General features: G+C 40.8%; 3 protein-coding genes across 4 annotated transcripts in view; all 3 read right to left on the reverse strand.

The window, feature by feature from the left end:
* The window catches only part of LOC105565155 (dolichol-phosphate mannosyltransferase subunit 3), a 2,772-nt gene extending 2,606 nt beyond the window's left edge, over nucleotides 1-166 (reverse strand). The window contains exon 1 of one of the 2 annotated variants that reach the window (XM_012018130.1): nucleotides 49-166. Coding sequence is in view for 1 of the 2 variants with exons in the window: in XM_012018129.1 (XP_011873519.1) it covers nucleotides 1-7 (7 nt within the window). In the remaining variant the exon portion in view is untranslated. The other variant, XM_012018129.1, reaches the window with a different exon arrangement.
* A 660-nt stretch (nucleotides 167-826) lies between these two features.
* LOC105565156 (39S ribosomal protein L16, mitochondrial) lies at nucleotides 827-2,723 on the reverse strand. Its single transcript, XM_012018131.1, has 6 exons — nucleotides 2,501-2,723; nucleotides 2,335-2,403; nucleotides 2,095-2,252; nucleotides 1,885-2,016; nucleotides 1,566-1,676; nucleotides 827-1,066 (listed from the first exon to the last, which is right to left on the reverse strand). The coding sequence occupies exons 1-6, from the start codon at nucleotides 2,541-2,543 to the stop codon at nucleotides 851-853; spliced, it is 729 nt and encodes a 242-aa protein (XP_011873521.1). The 5' UTR covers nucleotides 2,544-2,723; the 3' UTR covers nucleotides 827-850.
* An 840-nt stretch (nucleotides 2,724-3,563) lies between these two features.
* LOC105565157 (transmembrane protein 132D) overlaps nucleotides 3,564-17,704 on the reverse strand; it is a 35,292-nt gene continuing 21,151 nt past the window's right edge. Inside the window, exons 4-9 of the mRNA XM_012018132.1 lie at nucleotides 15,783-15,926; nucleotides 14,389-15,291; nucleotides 13,619-14,060; nucleotides 12,356-12,792; nucleotides 11,336-11,625; nucleotides 3,564-11,096 (exon numbers count right to left, since the gene is read on the reverse strand). Of these exons, the coding sequence (XP_011873522.1) occupies nucleotides 10,364-11,096; nucleotides 11,336-11,625; nucleotides 12,356-12,792; nucleotides 13,619-14,060; nucleotides 14,389-15,291; nucleotides 15,783-15,926 (2,949 nt within the window). The 3' untranslated portion in view covers nucleotides 3,564-10,363. The remainder of the gene's footprint in view (nucleotides 11,097-11,335; nucleotides 11,626-12,355; nucleotides 12,793-13,618; nucleotides 14,061-14,388; nucleotides 15,292-15,782; nucleotides 15,927-17,704) is intronic.

Below are 17,704 nucleotides of genomic sequence, written 5' to 3' on the forward strand. Positions count from 1 at the left end.
GGGTCATTATCAAATATGATTATTAAACGTCAATGTCTTTATACATACTTTCTTTATCTTAACCTCAAAAACTAGAAGGCATGCATGAAGACTAGAGACGAGACTCAACTCCTGCTTAAATCAGTGACAGTGCGGTCGAACGGCCGATTCATGAACTGGTAAGGTCAACAAACGTAAAGCCAGTATCACATTATGCATTAAGATTGCGTCGCGGCGACCAATCAGAACGAAGAAATGTTTTTCCTGATTAAACAAGTGGATTCGGTTTTAAGGTTATGTTACATCATATGATATATTTTTTTTAACGAATTGATTGACAAAATGAAGCATTTCTAAAGTTTAAAAACTTTTCTATTTTCTGCAACCAATCAACACGCTTGAAAAATTTGTCATGCGATAAATGTAATTTTACCCTAACGGGGATTCACCTGTGTCCGATATGATATGATTTATACATTTAGATCAACGAGCAACTACAGGGGCTGGAGTCTCGAATTCACTCGAAAGAGAAACGAATACGAATTCTGTTCGTATAGAAAACTTGCAAGTCAATTGGCTGTTCGCATGGCTTTTAGCCAATCGACTTGTAACTTTTTCGCAAGAACAAAATTTGCGCATACGTTTATCATGCAAATGAATTCAAGAATCGAGTCCCCGATAAAAACTAATTGTATTGGATATCGAATGTCGTATATCGGATATAGTATGAATTTTTCTGTATGTATACACTCAATCTCTAAAATAATTGATTTTTATATTAAATCTGAGTAATTTTAATTATGCTGAGACAATTTATGAGTCTATAAAAAAGGGAATACAAGAATGCTTTTTCAGTTTTACTTTTTCGTTATTAACGATGTTTATTGAACCATAATTTATCAACTGGTGATATCCATCTATTACAACCGAGCATGTTGTTCTGAACCATATATTTCCACGTCCAAAGATGTTGATTGTTCTCTTCGAGCCGTTTTTCTTTAGCTGCGTGTCTATCTAAAATCTCTTGGTTGACAGCTTTGGCTTCGAACGGTAGTTGATTTGCAACTTGCGTTAATACTCGCTTTACCTAAAACAGAATTTTATATATTAATACATTCCCATTTATTTATGCTCTTTATATATTATATAATAGCACAAGTCAAAGCTCCTAGTATTTCGTATCTATTTCTCATTTAAGTTGTATTAGTATGCATAGTGCAAAATTTAAGATCGCGTATCGTCATATAAAATAAAACTTCGAGAACAACTCAGATTTAGGGCCAGTTTCACAAACGTCGGTTAACTTCAGTTAACTCCTTATCTTTTTCTGTCGTATTATCTAAGAAGAGACAGAGAATCAATTAATCTTCGGTTACCGACGCTTGTGAAACTGGCCCTTGGAGATTTACATGCGAAAATCTGAATTCATGAAAATCCATAAAATATCCGAACATGATCAACAAGATTACATTTTCTAAGTTCCAAGTATTCTTCAAAAATGTCGTTATTAAACGTTTTAGATATATATGCCATCTAGACAAGTTACTTAAAAAACTGCTAAAGAGAGCAATGTATCATTAAAATACCTCAAAATATTCACAATGGCCACCGATTTCTACGATGACTCGTCCCGCTTTAATGGGGGTGACATAGTGGTCAATAGCACCTTTACCTCCACCCATACGCATTCCTTGTCCCTAGATTACAGAGCATATTATAGCGAGAGAGTACAATTTCGGTAATTTTGCATAAAAGGGGTCTCCCCTCCAATTTCATTAATTTTTTAATATGTTATTAGGAGATCTTCCCCGAGTAATTTCATAAATGAGCCCCTTTTATGAATAATTACCAAAGTTTCTTCTAATATTATATTTCATATTGCACGACCCATTACTTCGGTCGCACCTTTTTTGTAACTGGCTGCCACGGTGGATCCACACGCCAGATTGCAAACATCCTTTGTTGATCGAGTTTTCTACCGATTGTCATACGTATCATCTCGAAGTGACCATATCTCAATCTACCTCCTTTCAGAGCCTAGAACAATTCAAGAAAATGATAATCTCCGACAGTTTTCCTTGTTTTTTTCACCAAGCATAGCAGATATGTGCTTACAACGATGCCGAATTGCCTGTACATGAGACTATTGTGCACCTCCTCCGGACCCCGCATGTATCTCAGTCGCTTTTGCATCTTGGGAGGACGCATCCCCGCTGGATACTGCGGCACTTTTTCCACTACTCTGAGTCTCGCTCGTTCCGGGAATTCAATCTCTAACAATTTAATATACGAACATATATAATTCCAAATTAACACCTTTAATATATTATAATATTTATAATCACGCATATTTACCGCCAAACTTTACTGGAGAACGAAAGACCTTTAAACCAGCCGCTGGCGTTGCAGATACAGATTGCCATGCTGTAAAAACGTAACGATGTGACAAGTGCGAATTGAATCCGGGTTTTTAACGTAACTGAATTGTCCTCTGCGAAAAGATTGCGTCAAAAATACTTACTGGAAAGTAAAGTGCGCGCGACGTTTCTGGATGCTTGCATCATTTTTAGGTTAACAAGGTAAACTTATTTTCGTTAACAATTATACGAACCGCTGAGTGATTCTAAGTAAACAAATAGACAGCCTATACTTTAATTATCTCATAAAATACGCATGACAAAATGTGCGAACAAGTAAACGTATCACATCTCCGTGAATCGTACAGGAGCCAGAAACTCCAGCTGCAAACTCGCAGTCGCATGGAAAGGGGTATTCATTTCGTGATCCAAAAAGCCGCCCGATGGCGTGGTAAGTAAACAAAGATGTAAACGATTCGAATCTTTTCGAACGCGGAGTTCAATATACTGCAAAACATTTTGACAGCGAAATAATTTGTCGTATGTTGCTACGTGTATAAAATTATAAAATTGTATTGTTAAAAAAAATGATCGATCTTGTGAAACTAAATTAAATCAATATTTTTAGTGTATAATTTGAAATATATATATTTTATATATCCATATGACATTAATTTAATTAAATTAAATCATTTAGTACACTTTTTATTTTTGACTCGTCAAAATAAAATGTGTATTACTTTGCTTTCCCGCGAGATTGCGATTGATTTCTTCAACAAGCTAAAATAGTTGAGAATCAGAAAATAATTTCGGATATGAGTTAACGAAAAAGTAATTTTCTCTACAGGATGTATCTAAAAAAAAGACGCCTCTCTCCGAGACTCTCTGAGCTAAAGAATGATATAATGTACGTACATCGAGTGATAATTTATTTTTTATATATATATGTACTATGTCGCTTTTCGTCAGAATTATTACAATACAAAACAATTGATTACAAAAGTTAAACGAAAGTTTTAAGTGTATGCTGCGTATACTTGTAATTACATATCTTAAATGTATTTAATAGTTTAGCTTCCACGTCAACTTTCCTTCTTTCTTTAGAAACTCCAGTACGGAAAGAACCAAGTCTCGAGTAGGTCGCCGACTAAACATCAATTTCGTTATAACCGAACGAGAGTATCAGTTGAAGGAGAAAGGGCTTAGTGATATGAGAAGCTCGATATGTTACAATTACAATATTTTTATATATCTTTGATGACGGTTTGATGGTAACAACAGGTAAATACTACATATTGTACATTGAGTAGGCGATAGTCGTATCTTATTGTTATTAATTATAGCATATCGGCGGCGCCGACATTGATGTCGATAGTGACGACGGCTACGGCCACGATGACGATAACGGCTACGACAACCTCATGTCTCCGGTATACGCGCAATCGACGCGGCGATGGCAACAGCAATAGCAACAGCAGCAACAATCTCATTAACAATAACAGCAACAGCAACGATGACAATAATATAATGATAGTAGTACAAGTAACAATAGCAGTATATAGTAATAGACATGATGATAATAATATTTTCGCTAATCAGAGTAGAGGGTCATTCCAGAGTTCCGGGCAATATTTTACAGATTTTGTTCCTTCATACTTTATTTGAATAAACTTGCGACGAGTGGCACCTCGGGGCAAAAGAATCTTATTTTAAAAACTATCAAATTTCACTTTTATAAGCAAGGCAAAAGTAGACGAATCAGCTTTAATATTCAGTTTATTTCTATTTCTTGAAAAAAATTAACAGAGGACATTATTTTGAGTTACTGACACGAGTTACTTTCTCTCTCCGAATCTTTTACCGAGCAATATATTTTGCCTGACTTTAATTGTAAGACAGACGAGGAATCAATTGAAACTATTCAAATATTTGATAAAAAATATTTCCGCAGAAAAAAATTATGTTTCACATGTTTATTCTAATAAAGTACAGAAATGTCATCTGGTATCATGGAATGACTTCGATATCTTGTGCTGATACTATGCTTGCAACAGTATAAACGAAGCAAGATGTCCCCGAGCTTTTAGAACCAGAAAGATTAACGATTTGTCTGTAAAAAATGTTGACAGAAAACCGGTACGAAATTTGTCTTGATTATTAAGTATTAAAATGTAGAAGTTGGTCATACAAGCGAAAAAGTTAAACATTCATCATGTGTAGTTCTTTAGGCATGCAATTAAAAAATTGCATGCTCCTTTTTAAATTCTCTCAAACCTAGTATTTATTTTGTAAAACAAGAATTGAGTATGGAGTGTACGGAGGCAAGAAAAAGATTTCATTATTGTGAAGATATAAACTTATATAAGCGAAATTTGTCAGAATGTATTCGTTTTATCGGGGCAGTTGAAACCATCGACAAACTTCTGCACGGTTATGATAATCGTTTTCTTTCAGAAGCGTTGAATTCGGAGAACACTCGCAAATATTGTCGTCATCGTAGATGCAGTCACCACCGCCATCGTCAACGTCCTCGAGCGTCGTCGTCGCGAGCGCAGTAATTACTAATTATCGCACTCTTCGCTTTTCTTCTCTCTTTAGTTCCGCATTTATCACACTTAAAATAAACGGGGTGTTTGAGGAATGTGCACGGATGCAGAGTCAGCGATGCATTGTGGTGAATCTATCGCACCTCTCTAAATCGGCAGGAGCTCAGGAAAGAGGAAAGATTGAAAGGACCACACGCGTTCACTGTCGCTTATTACATTGGTCGTTAATAGGAATTTTCGTACATTGGATGAATCATGGAACAAATGCGAGGGGGAGATGAAAGGAATCTTGGAAGGGACTGCCGATGATTCTCAAGCGATCAAGTTTCGACTAGTAGTACAATTTTTTGTGCTCCTAGCATTATCTGCGAAAATATGATTGTTAAAAAATAAATATTACACCAATATGTTTACTTTTAAAAGATATCGAATGGCTGAAAAGTATTAATACAGACGTGTTAATTAATATGTCAAAAGGATATAAAAGACGTCTTTGTAATAAGGATAAAAAAGATGAGGAAGAAAGCAAAAAGAAAAAGTTTTAGAAGAGAAAAGAGAGTAAAAAGATTTGGATAAGTACACTAAGAGAAGTGGCTATGACGACAAGTTCTTGTAACATGACACAACTGTGAAATCTCTCTTGCGATATAACAAAAATCTTAAATCGAGGATCACTGGATTACATTGAAAAGGTCAGGTTCCGATGCCTAGTTTTGCGAGAAGCTTGTCGTTATTACGAAGCGCAAGTCTCTCATCGAAATAACGTGGAACTGGAAGTGCATACATTCACGAGTATCTGTCTAATATATATGCATGTGTGTGTTTATGTATGTGTGTGTATGCGCACCTCGCGACGATGTATACTAACATACAAGCCACTGACTCCGGATCACTCTCAGTAACACTAACAATAAGTAAATGGCTATGGCATCATGATAATCACCGAAGGTGTTCTTATATCAAAAACGTTAGATAATAGTCATATATATGTATATACGAACGATTAGCGCGCGCCTGTTTCGCTTGATTCTCGGATATGATCGACTCGTACATGTTTTCACCGTGTTCACCGTTGAATCTCGCTTCTTCGTCCACTTGAAAAGAAACAGCCATAAAAAAAAGAACAAAGCAATTAGCTAGAGCTGAGGCTAAGATATCCGTGTCTCACATTTAACTAGATTCGACTTATTTATCTCATATGTGAAGCTCATATGGTTGTATAGAGTTAACCCAATTAATTGTTAATTATTAAGAATACTGTTAATTTTACCGCTGGAAAATGTTGCGGTACCAGATTTAGCGTATTCGTTAACTATGTTATAGCCAAAGACAATATTAAGTGCCAAATGTGAGGTACGAATACAAACTTCAGTACGCTTGAGCTATTTAGGAATATTTCTTAAGCAAAACTGTTGAGTGAGTCACTATTGAAAGTCACTTCCAATTTTTTGCTTATAGAAGAGTACATACTATCAAGAGCCGTTCTTAATGAGAACCGATTGCAGAAAACACAACATCTCTACAGATATCATAAAATAAGTAATTAGGATTTTTGTAATTTTGAAGGCAGTCACTTTTCGATCCGATACATCTGGATTAAGTTACAAAACAAATTGATAAGGAATCGATGGTTATCGGATAGAAGAATATATTTTTGCAATCGGTTCGAAAACTATTCAACCTTAACTGATATGGTGGAATTCTGTATAATGTGATATGAGACTATATTTATTTCTTTCTTCTATGCGAGTTTAAGCCACTGGTGTACCGAGTGCCCACATCATATCGATCAGTACGAATTTCATCGTTATTAACAAAAACATCGTTCCGTTTGTTGTGTCCTTTCTATGTAAGACGAGTTTAATTTTTCGAATATATCTTAGTAGATCTTTCTTGCCCAGTTCTAGGAACATCCGAATGGGTGATTCGTTTTTGCCATATCCGTTAAAGGTCGATTATATGTACATTAAGCTTGACGCATCGACGGTGACCGCGGGGCATTCGTAAGATACATATTATCATCGGGCGAAAGGCAACGTACATCGCATTGATTAATATTTTATATATTTATCTATATATATTATAATAATTATGCTATAAGACTAGATTCTCGGCGGAACGCTCTCACGTTGTTCCGACTCTTTTTCTCAATGTTTACGCAACCGTGTAATCATATTTATTTTGTCGTATTTCACGACGAGGCGCCGTCGATCGTTTGTTCGCCGAACGCCGTTCGCCGCCGATGGATTAGATCACTATTGTCCGCAATGTGCTGACACACAACTTATAGAATTACATACATACTTAGACACCATAGTCCTTACACTGTAGATACGTACATAGCTATATAAGTTTCCTGGCTGATTCTTGGAGTAGGTCGTTTACACTTACATTCTCGTTTCATTCGATCGTTTTGCGATGACCAATTTTATTATGGAAATATTCTAATCGATTGGGAAGAACAAACGATTTTTTCTTTCTCTTTCTTTTTGTTCGCTGTGACGAGTAGAGGGAAAATACGTATAGACTAAGTGAACATACTCTACCGATTATCCACAGATTATCCACACACAGATTAGTCTCTTGAAAAAGTATCTTCGGGTTTTACAGTAGTAGTCAATAATTATATATTTCATAGAGCTAACGAGTTTATACGAATGAAACGGATGTAACGGAATAAATCGTATTGCAAAAAATAAAATTTATATGAATTATAAAATGTGCTTTTGCTTCAGGCTTTTATGTTTATATATATATATTTTTTTTTATCGGAAACACATTCGCTTCACTTTCATTCATATAATATAAACCAAAGTGATTAATTAATAAGCGTGCAAGAGAATGGTCGGTAAATTTTTTATCAATTTGATCATTTTGAAAAATCGTCTCAAAAATAGTTTTTCCATTATCTTTCACTTGCTCGACGTAAACAATAAATTTATGTTTACTTCTGTATGAATCAGTTATAACCAATAACATTCACTTAGTTTATACACACTTTCAACAAACGTATCGGCTACATGTTGTTTTTGTATCTAGGTACAAATGGTGGATACACGATAAAAATGTGTTTGCGTAATAATGTCCTTTTCGAAATAGCACCTAAGTATATATACGTATGAAACAATCGTTAAAAATTCTGAACCACATTCTTTATACTTGAAATATTGCTAAAACATTGGCCACAGGCTAATGGTTATAAATTAAGTCTAAACTAAATAAATATGTTACAAAACGCGAAGGAATATTTTCTTTACATCGTACGGCTGACTTCAATATTTCGAATAATGTTTTTACGGTAAATATACAATTATACACTTGATATGGCAAGTATATATACACACGTTACAGTATCCCGTAACAGATATAATACCTAGATACAAATGTTTAAAGCAAGAACGCATTTAATTAAGATATCTCGATGCCGTACCTAAACATGTGTCGATACATTAATTAGGTACCAATGTCAAGATGCTTCATAAACCCAGATACTAATCTCACTTCATCGATGTCGTACACGGGTGTGGGCTCATTCGCGTAAAAGTACTTTCGGCAGAATAAAAAGCGCCGAGAGCGCAACGTACTTTTTAAGATCGTGGAGTTTCGAGGGATGAAGGGTAATTAAAAAGCGATATCAGTGAGCAGCATTCGAGCATCGTAGAGTGTACAATGTATACGCGTATTTCGCCGTCGACGTTTCTCCTCGTTCGATACGGAACCGAAGGTCGCTCGCGAGTCTCTCGTCGAGCGACGTGTGGAACGATTCGCGATTCTCTATTAGCCATACAAATGTAACTTTAAATCTGTAAGTCCATAATTAACACGCGCTCTATATATATCTATATATATGTATATATGTATATATGTACACAGTCTTACAAAGCAAAATTTACAAACATTACGACGTACGGTCGAATAAATATTTGTCCTCCGATGCGACTGGATCGGGTCGCAAGTGAACGCTTTGTCGTACTTTGATCGCGCCTCGCATAACGATCTCGGCTGACTGACAGCTCGTCGTTCGGTCAACTGAAAAAGCTCACTGTTCGATGATATCGCACGTGAAGCGAGTATTGAATAAAAATTAAACATTGGCAGAAACAACGAAGAAGAGACACGCAGTGGTATAAAATTTTCCTTTCTTTGTTTCTCCGTGTGAAAACGTCAATTAAATTCTTTGTATGTCTCCTTGCGCTTTCCATCGTTCAATGCAAAAATTGTACGCTTAAGGCAAGCGTAAGATTTTCGCACTTTGTAAGATTCTCCGCGAATTTTGAATAAAAGAACTCGGGGGAAATTTAGAATTGTTCGAGAAAACTATCCGTTAGATAAACAATTAGTTTTATGGCACAAAACTCGGCGCAATGGATGCAAAGATGTGTGTGAAAGTATCGAATGCACGCGCGATCAAAATACAAAAGCGTCTCGAATTGTCTGACGCTCGTTGTCTTACGGCCTGACGAGGGGAGGAACCGTGGTAGCGGAGAAAGGGCTCGAGCGAGAGATCAAGATGGCACGGGGGCAAGAGCAAGGATCCGCGACGATCCTACGCGAAATGAAGGAAAGCTCGCAACGAGGAACTTAACGTCGAAATGCCGCGTGACGCTTTCGTCATCGAGCGAGCGATCTACCTACCCCACCGGCCACCGACAGTCAGTTTCTGTAAAGCCTCTTGTGTACAGACAGTACTCCGACTATTTATTACGCCAGCAAGTTTTCGCAGTCGCGATACTCGAATACTACACTTCACATAGTATACTAACATATAAATCACGATAGTGATTAAATTTATTGAACATATTATCAGTTCAAGACTTAAAGTCATCGAAGAACGTTTCGTACGTAAAAATAACAAAAGTATTGATACAAGAAAGGAAAAGGGGAAAGATAATTCAAAGTAAAATCGTTTTGATAACGATAATTTGTAAAAATGGTAAAAAAAAATAGAATAAAAAACTCTACGATGTCTATAATATAAACTATTAATTGATGTAATACACAATCTTTTCATCTTATTGTCGCGTATTACATTTTACGTATCATTATTTACGTATCGATGCGATAAAATACGATTATATATCAGCAAATTATATCGTACTTGAGGAACTTTTACCCGTTGCGCCCAAAAATTGCCAGCGGTCGTAACAAATTGTCGAGAGACTGTGTGAATCGTGTGCGAAGGAATTATCCCTTTCTTAACTCTTTGTTAATATGAGCGTATGTGTATGTGTTTGCGCGTTACTCTTGATGTGCTGCTAGGAAGCTGACTAGATTATGGTCTAAAATACGAAATATCCAGGAAGTGGTCGTCCTCGATAATAGCAGAGTCTCATTCCCACGGGAGGAATTTCTCAAAGAGAAATTCTCGAAAGGGAAAAAAGACAATTCGACGCGCTCTCGCTATATCTACTGACGAGGATCCCGGTGTTCCGTATCGACGTTGACTACTACTCGACCTTCGGAAAGGTCGAAGGGCCTCACCTAGGCATTCGACTCTTTTAGGTTGTCGAAGTACTGCATGATCTGATTATAGTCCATACCCAGATTAAGGTCATCGAGCGCCACCGGTTCCTCTTGCTCCTGGGAGGAGGATGAGGCGCAAGAGGAGCTAGAGGAGGATGAGGAGGAAGAGGCGGACGGTGACGAAGACGGAGGAGATGTTGTGGTGGACGAGGCCGCGCCGCCAGTAGGAGTAGACGAGTTTACGGTGGAGACGGCGGCGGACACCACGGCGGAGGTGGAGAACGACGAGTACATCGGGTTACCGACTATGGTCGCCCTCTTGATCTCCCGGGACCTGCCGGCGTCCTTCGCGAGATGCCTATTGCTGTCGTCGTGATTCACCAGCTCGACAAATTCCTCGTCCTCGCCGTTCGGCTTGTTTGCGTTGTCCAATCTAGGTTTCCCGTGCGATTTCACTACATGATGATTCGACTGCTGCGGTGCTTTGCCGCTGTGCCGATGATTATTTCCGCGATGGCCGCCGCTGCCACCGCTGGACGCCCTGTGCCGATGCTTCCGCGGCGGATCCGGTAGCCGCACGCCTACTCCCGTGTTCCTGTGTGGCGGTACCGGCGGCTTATAATCTTCATTATTGCCGTTGCTCACGTTGCTCGTGCCGACCGTCGTTGTGGTCGCCGTGGTTGCCGTTGTCGATGTCGAGTTCGCGACCGGCACTCCGTGTGGTGGCAAAGGCGGAGGAATATCGTCGTTGCTGTAAAAAAAATCCCGATGAGGCTTACGCACTCGCGAGGCTGGCACTACAGGGTAACATTGATTTGTTAGAATCGTTAGAAGCTAAAAAAAATATTACAGAAAATTTAAATCAAACATCACACAAATTGTTGCAAGAAATTTCTTTTCGGACATCGCTTTCTTCCCAGAAGAGACATTTCACTCGTCTCCGGAGGATCTTCCACATTAGGAAGGGCAATAACGTTCAATCATAATTACTCGTTCCGCGCGGTGTTCATTATCGGAGCTACCATCGATGCCGCCGTTGACGCCGTCGTAGCCGTAGTAGGCGGTATCGCTGCGGACGGCTTGACCGCGGATTTTGTCGCGAAACTGTTTCGCGCCACTCTGTCCCTTTTGGAGTAAGTGGTAGTATCAATGGCGCTGGTACCACCGCTGGACCGTTGATTGGCAGACGGCAGCTCGATGTGGTTCGGATTGTCGAAGCAGGTGCCCAATTCGGCCTCGGGTTCGCCTTCGCCGGCCAACGGATTACTCGTTACGCGCACCTGCGATACAAACCGATTTTTTTTTTTTCAATCAAATTGATCCAACAAAATCCCGCTTGTTTTGTTTTTAAAACAAGTTGCCGTTGGGTTAGCAAAAATGCGCAAAGATATTTACAGCGTCAAATCTCGTCGAGAGAAAACTCGAATTGATTTCAATTACCGGATTAATCCTGGATGTACCCGTCGAACCGTTCTCGCTATCGACGTTACGTTTGTTCAGAATTTCATTTGTTATTCTTTAATTTGTACGTAATCCTCAATTTTTATTTGTATTCCTTAATAATTTTGTGGCACTGAATATTTGATACTCAGGAATTTGAAGTAAAGAGATTAGTGCGGAGAGTAGCAAGACTGCTATTATTATTGAGATAACATGATAGCAAATGGGACGTGACACAAATCGATGAGGCCGAGAAACGTAAATTAAATTTCGTCAAAATGTAATCTCAATTCTATGTAACTGTTTACAAAATAACGTACGTCACTAATCGCCTGTGCAAATGAAATTTTATTAGAAAACAGTTCCTTCTTCCAAAAATCTGAAAATCTTTTCTGCTCTCGTCGATTCACACAACAGATACTAATAATACTAACGTGATTACTAATCTAACGGTGCAATAAACTCTCTGATCAGGATTCGAGGGTATCGAAATGAGTTTTATTAATGATTATCGACGACTTGATTTATGGCTTCACTCAGGAATGATCGAATTCACAGCGACGTACGTACCTGTTGCGGACCGCAGGCAGCTCGTTCGAGGGTCGCTCTGCCCAGCCATACCCAGTCGTGTGCGTTGGTGGTCGATTCACGTGGCGGTCGTCTGCCAGACGCCAGCTGGTTCGCGGCGGCGCGTGCCCTCGCACCCGCGCCAGAAAGCACCGGGACGGCCGCGCCGGTCAGCGGAGAGTCCGGTGGCTGGGGCTTGAACTTGCTGGCGTACACCACGCAGGAGACGACAAAGACAACGATCGCGAAGCAGAACGCCGCGAGCAGCACGTACATCCCGATCTCGAGCGGGCTCATCCGCGCCCCGGCGCCGTGGTGACGCACGCCGACGCCGCCCATACCCCCTGAAGACATGCCATTAGCTATAGCCGTGCGATGCTGCCGTGCCTGCACCAAAGGCTCGTGCTCGTGCCCGTCTTTCTCGTCTTTCAGCGGTAACCCTTTGCACAGAAAAAACAAAGAGAGAGAAAGAGAGAGAGGACAGAGTGAGACGCGGCGTTTGTGCTGTGAGTTAGAGAGCCGCCGAGAATCTTTCTCCCTTGATTCTCGCCTTCAGCTAGACGGCGGCTAGGCATGCTATGTCGGATGTGCCAAGTTTGCGAGGATACTGAATGTGCGTCTGTACTTTCAGCGCGACAATTCAACTAGAATATGCAACGACTCGACGTTATACAATACTATGATGCACGATCGTTCCAACTTTCGGAATCACTTGGAGAAGGAAGGGAGGAAGGAAGGAAGAGAATCATGCATACTTTCAAGCTTTTCACCTTCTAATTCTCGCTCGGATTCAGAATCTTCTTCGTGTTATCAGGATTAAGAAATTCGGAGTTAATTTTATTTCGTCCAATTCACCATTGTTCGTAAATCGTAAGAATATTCAGATGATAATAGACATTTCACGTTGAATGATAAAAGTAACAAAGTTCTCCACTCATACTAACGAGCGCGTTGTGTCACAAATTACTCTTCGAACTAGACGCATTTGACATTCAGCGCGAAGGAGGAAGACTATCAGTTACGGAGGACTGGATGGGAAACCGCGGGGAAAGATGACGCATAAATAGGCAGGCGGAACTTTTTACAAGCCAAACGGTGCCGCGAACAAAGTTTCCGCTGAAGAAATGCGGAACAAAGTGCATACCCGTGCGCTACTACGTGGCAGTTATAAAGCGTAGAAAAGAACGGAAAACGTGAAGAGAGAATGCGAAAGAAGCGCGAGGCAGAAAGACAGAAAGCCGGCAAAGAGGAACAGGGTCTATTTACCGATGAGGATGTCGTGTAGGTCGGACGCCATTTCGCCCCGACCGGTTTTACGTTCTCTGTGATGGTGAGAACCGACGGTACCGCCGCCGTCGTTCTGGACGAATTCCGGCCGATTGGGCATCTCGCTCGAGGCGAAATCCACCTCGACGTTGGCCGATGCGCTTGCCAACGCGGCGGCCGTCGTCCTCTGAGAGGAGCCCTTGCTCGAACGTCTGCCGGATAATCGGCAGGAGTCGGCCAGCTGTAAAGTGACGCGCAGCAAGTCACCGCGGCCCTCGCCGACCGCGATTACTCGTGGATGATGGGAAGCGACCATCGGTGCGAACGCCACAACTTCTGGATCTAGACTCTCCACCAGTAAATGGTAATCGCTCACGGCGATTTCCCTGAGGGGCGTACGGGTATTGTCCGAGAACTCCACGTCAATGTCCAGCAGTCCTTCCTGTTGGTACAATAACAGCGTCAAAATTTACTTGCTTATGCAATCATAGTTTTGTTTCGACCGCGAAGTATACCATACATATTATGGTATGTATATATCGTGTATCCTCGAGGTAAACATCGTATCGGTTTCTCTAGAGTGAAAATTTAGTAGATCGACATAATTATCATCTCTTAGCTTTTCACAGCTCTTTTTTACATTTTAAACAAGTCGACACCATATAAAATGTTATATTTTTAATTTATTATTTCACCCTGGTTTTGGATTCAAAATTACTTAGAAACGTTGAAATAGCAAATGTTTAAACTTTTCTAAATTGTAAATTTACCTGATATTGGGCAGTTAGTCTTCGCGTGACCGAAGTTTCGGCAACGTATCCGTTCTCGATCGCGGTATCTGGACTGATACTGAGTTGAAGCCCGGACACCACTCGGACGGACAGACGCGTCACGGACACGCGGTCGTTGCCGACTCTGATTTCCTTCGCGCCGATGACCCTACCGGTGATCGGTGACAGCACCTGCACCTCCGTGCGACCCACTCCACGTCCCTGGACCAGTCTACCTTGAAGAAGCGTCGCTATTCTAGGATCGGAGACACGCAGCATGCCGGCCACGAGGTCGGTAACTCGCAGCCAGGTGCGCCGATTGACAAAGTACGAGACCCTGCCAGAGTCATGATCGGTCGCCAGGAATCGGGCGTGCACCTCGACCGGACTCTGCTGGAAGCGCAATCTGCAATTAGCCGTGGGCAGGCTCCGATCGATCGAGTTGATCGTATCCCAGCTGTGATCGTTGCCATTCGAACGGAACCGTTCCTCGTGCTCGTCATCCTCTTCGAGTAGTCCGTCCGGATCGTCCACATCTATAGACGTGTCCTCTATCGACTCCTCCAGATCGACCGCGCTTCTCTTCTTCGCTCGCGCGGTCACCGGCGATGTTTCCGCTGGCGTTGTCGACGTCGAGGTAACTTCGGTCTTCTCTTCGACCTGTGTCGCGTTCAGCAAGCTCCGCTTGCTCTTGGTACTCGTGACGTGCTCCTCTGGTACCTTCCAACCCTTTATCTGGTTCAGCCGCGTGTCAGCGACGCTCACCTCCAGTGGAAGCTCGGGCATCCATACGGTGAATCTGGCCAGGCCGGTATACGTGCCGTATTTAACGAGAACCGACGCGTTGCTGGAGCCCCGGATCTCCGAACCATCCACGTACACGCTACTGCACGAGGACGATACCTGCGAGTTTAGATATACGTGACAACGATCGGGTATTAAATGTAGTTTGATCCTAGTTCTAGTAGTTGGTAATGTACGGTTTAAGTGTACGGTATTCGGGCATCGAAGGCGTCATTTAATCCGCCGATTATACGGGTTGTTAGGAGTTTCAAACTCGGATGGATATTGTTCTCGCGCGTTTAGGATTTAAATAACGCATTATATTATTATATAAATTTTAGACGTACTACGATCGACTTCATTTCCATTCTGCGAACATTGGATTTGGCACTTAAAAAATTTCAACAATGATACGTAAAATAATTGTGTGTGTACCGAGATATTCCCTTTTACATAGGAATAAAATCTTCTAAGTTATCAGACACGAGTCTCACGGCAATAGAAATGAAAAAGCAGCGAATTCTTTGGCAGCGGCATATAATACCGAGATTTCTTCAATTAAACTCCTCGAAATCTCGGTGAGTGCTGAAGATAAATTAAAAAGCAATTACCTTGAGGACACTCTCGTCCTCGGAATGACAGGACGACTGCAGCGTGACATCGGCGACCGTGCCGGCTTGGCTCACGATGAAAACCTTCATCCCCTGCGACACCTGACGCCCCGTCAACACCGCCGTATTCATCACCTCCCAGTTCTGAAGCAAAACACAAAATGCACTCTCTTGCTCACCGAAGAGAAACTCATAGCCTAAACTACTATTCCAATTTTTCTCATATCTAAACTCCTATTCCCATTTTTAATAGTATGTGACGGAAGTTTGCATATATATTTTAATATATGCATCCCTGTAACCTTCATTGATAGAGCCATTATCCATTATTCATAACTGTTATCTATGCTGCCTCGAACTTTATTCCCCTATCGTCGTGACAAGACAAAAGGCGCGGTAAGCGATATTAAAAAATATGAACTATCGAAAACATAAACTTCAAAAAATATAAATTAAACAGAAATATGCAGATCGCAAAAGAGAAATATTAAATTTGCATTTCCTCCCCCCCCCCCCAAAAAAAACGTATACACGTAAACATCTCAAAATAAAGTTAATAAATGCAAAAAAACTCTAGGAAAGTTCAATTTTTCCGTTAACCCTTGATATAGTTTATACAATTCGAAATTGAATACATAGCATGGAAATTTTTGAAATAGATTCCGACCGAAATTATTCTGCTTTCTCTTGAAAACACAATAGAAATCTAGGAAACAATTGAACAATTCCGATTGGAATCTATTCCAAAAGTTTCCACAACACGTGCTCTGACATCACTATAATTATCTTTCAGTTATTTTGTAAAACTGGAATAAACAATCTTATATCTCGTTTTAACAATTTTGTTTGATTCCACTCCTCGCGAAAAATTTTTGATCTTTCGCGAAAAGTGGAACTTCAAAGCTGTACATAAAGGTTGCCTCAACCATAACGAAAAGTCTTTTCGCAGTTTAAGCCGCTAAAACTATCTTCTCTAATAGCACATATTTTCTACATTCAAAAAGTTACTAAAGAAGTTAATTTCCACGTTTTCGAAATAACCGATTAATTCGCAAACTAAAGAATTTAACTTGGTAAAATCATGAAAAGTTGAAAAGCAACTCACAGGCGTGAAAACTATCAGATTTTCATGAACTGTAGTTATTTTACAACGGACGAGGTTTTGTTCTTGCAGCTTGTCGCTATGTTGCTCGTACACGTGGGAAATTAGTTGGCACGTTTACACGTTCACGTGTACGTCCGTGTACTTTACACTAGTCGTCAACGGGGGTGCTCCGCAAAGGGGTTGGTTGGGCAGGGTCGGTCGGTCGGTCGGCCGACCAGACTAGTAAGCCATTCCCAAGTTCGCTTCCGTCCATACAGACTGGCGGCCTTTGGAAGGAACATCAAACGGCTCGGATATTGCAGCGAGGGAATTTAAATCCCTGACGCCACGCCGGGGTGTATGCGCCAGCCAACTACTATATCGCTCGCGAGTGGACGAGTGTGCTCTCTTGCAATGATAAAAGCGGCGGGCGGGGTTTACATTCGAACGCGAACCGCGGCTCCTTCTCTTTCTTTCGTCAAATATTTTCTCATCTGTACCAAGACTCGCGAAAATATTTACGAGACCACTACACGGACTACGCGCCCGTGTACGTTGTATTTTGCCGCGCAGAATGCGTCGTTCGCGAAAGAGACCCGAGAAATCTCTTTGAGAGACGAATCACCCGGTTACATACACCGATCTTTTGATTCAGTTTCTATCGTGTGATGCGAACGTTAGTTAAGAGTAAAAAAAGTCGAAGATCGTGCTATTTGACGATTTTCAATTCTCGGTGAAGAGGCATAAAAAACATTTTTAAGACTACGCACAGTATTTGCTTCTTCTATTCATTTTGATACCTTCGACAGCATCGCTTTTCTTTTAAACACAATTTTTT

This window comes from Vollenhovia emeryi, unplaced genomic scaffold, assembly GCF_000949405.1.
Source record: "Vollenhovia emeryi isolate VEMERY1.0 unplaced genomic scaffold, V.emery_V1.0 DF939155.1, whole genome shotgun sequence".
NCBI lineage: Eukaryota > Metazoa > Arthropoda > Insecta > Hymenoptera > Formicidae > Vollenhovia > Vollenhovia emeryi.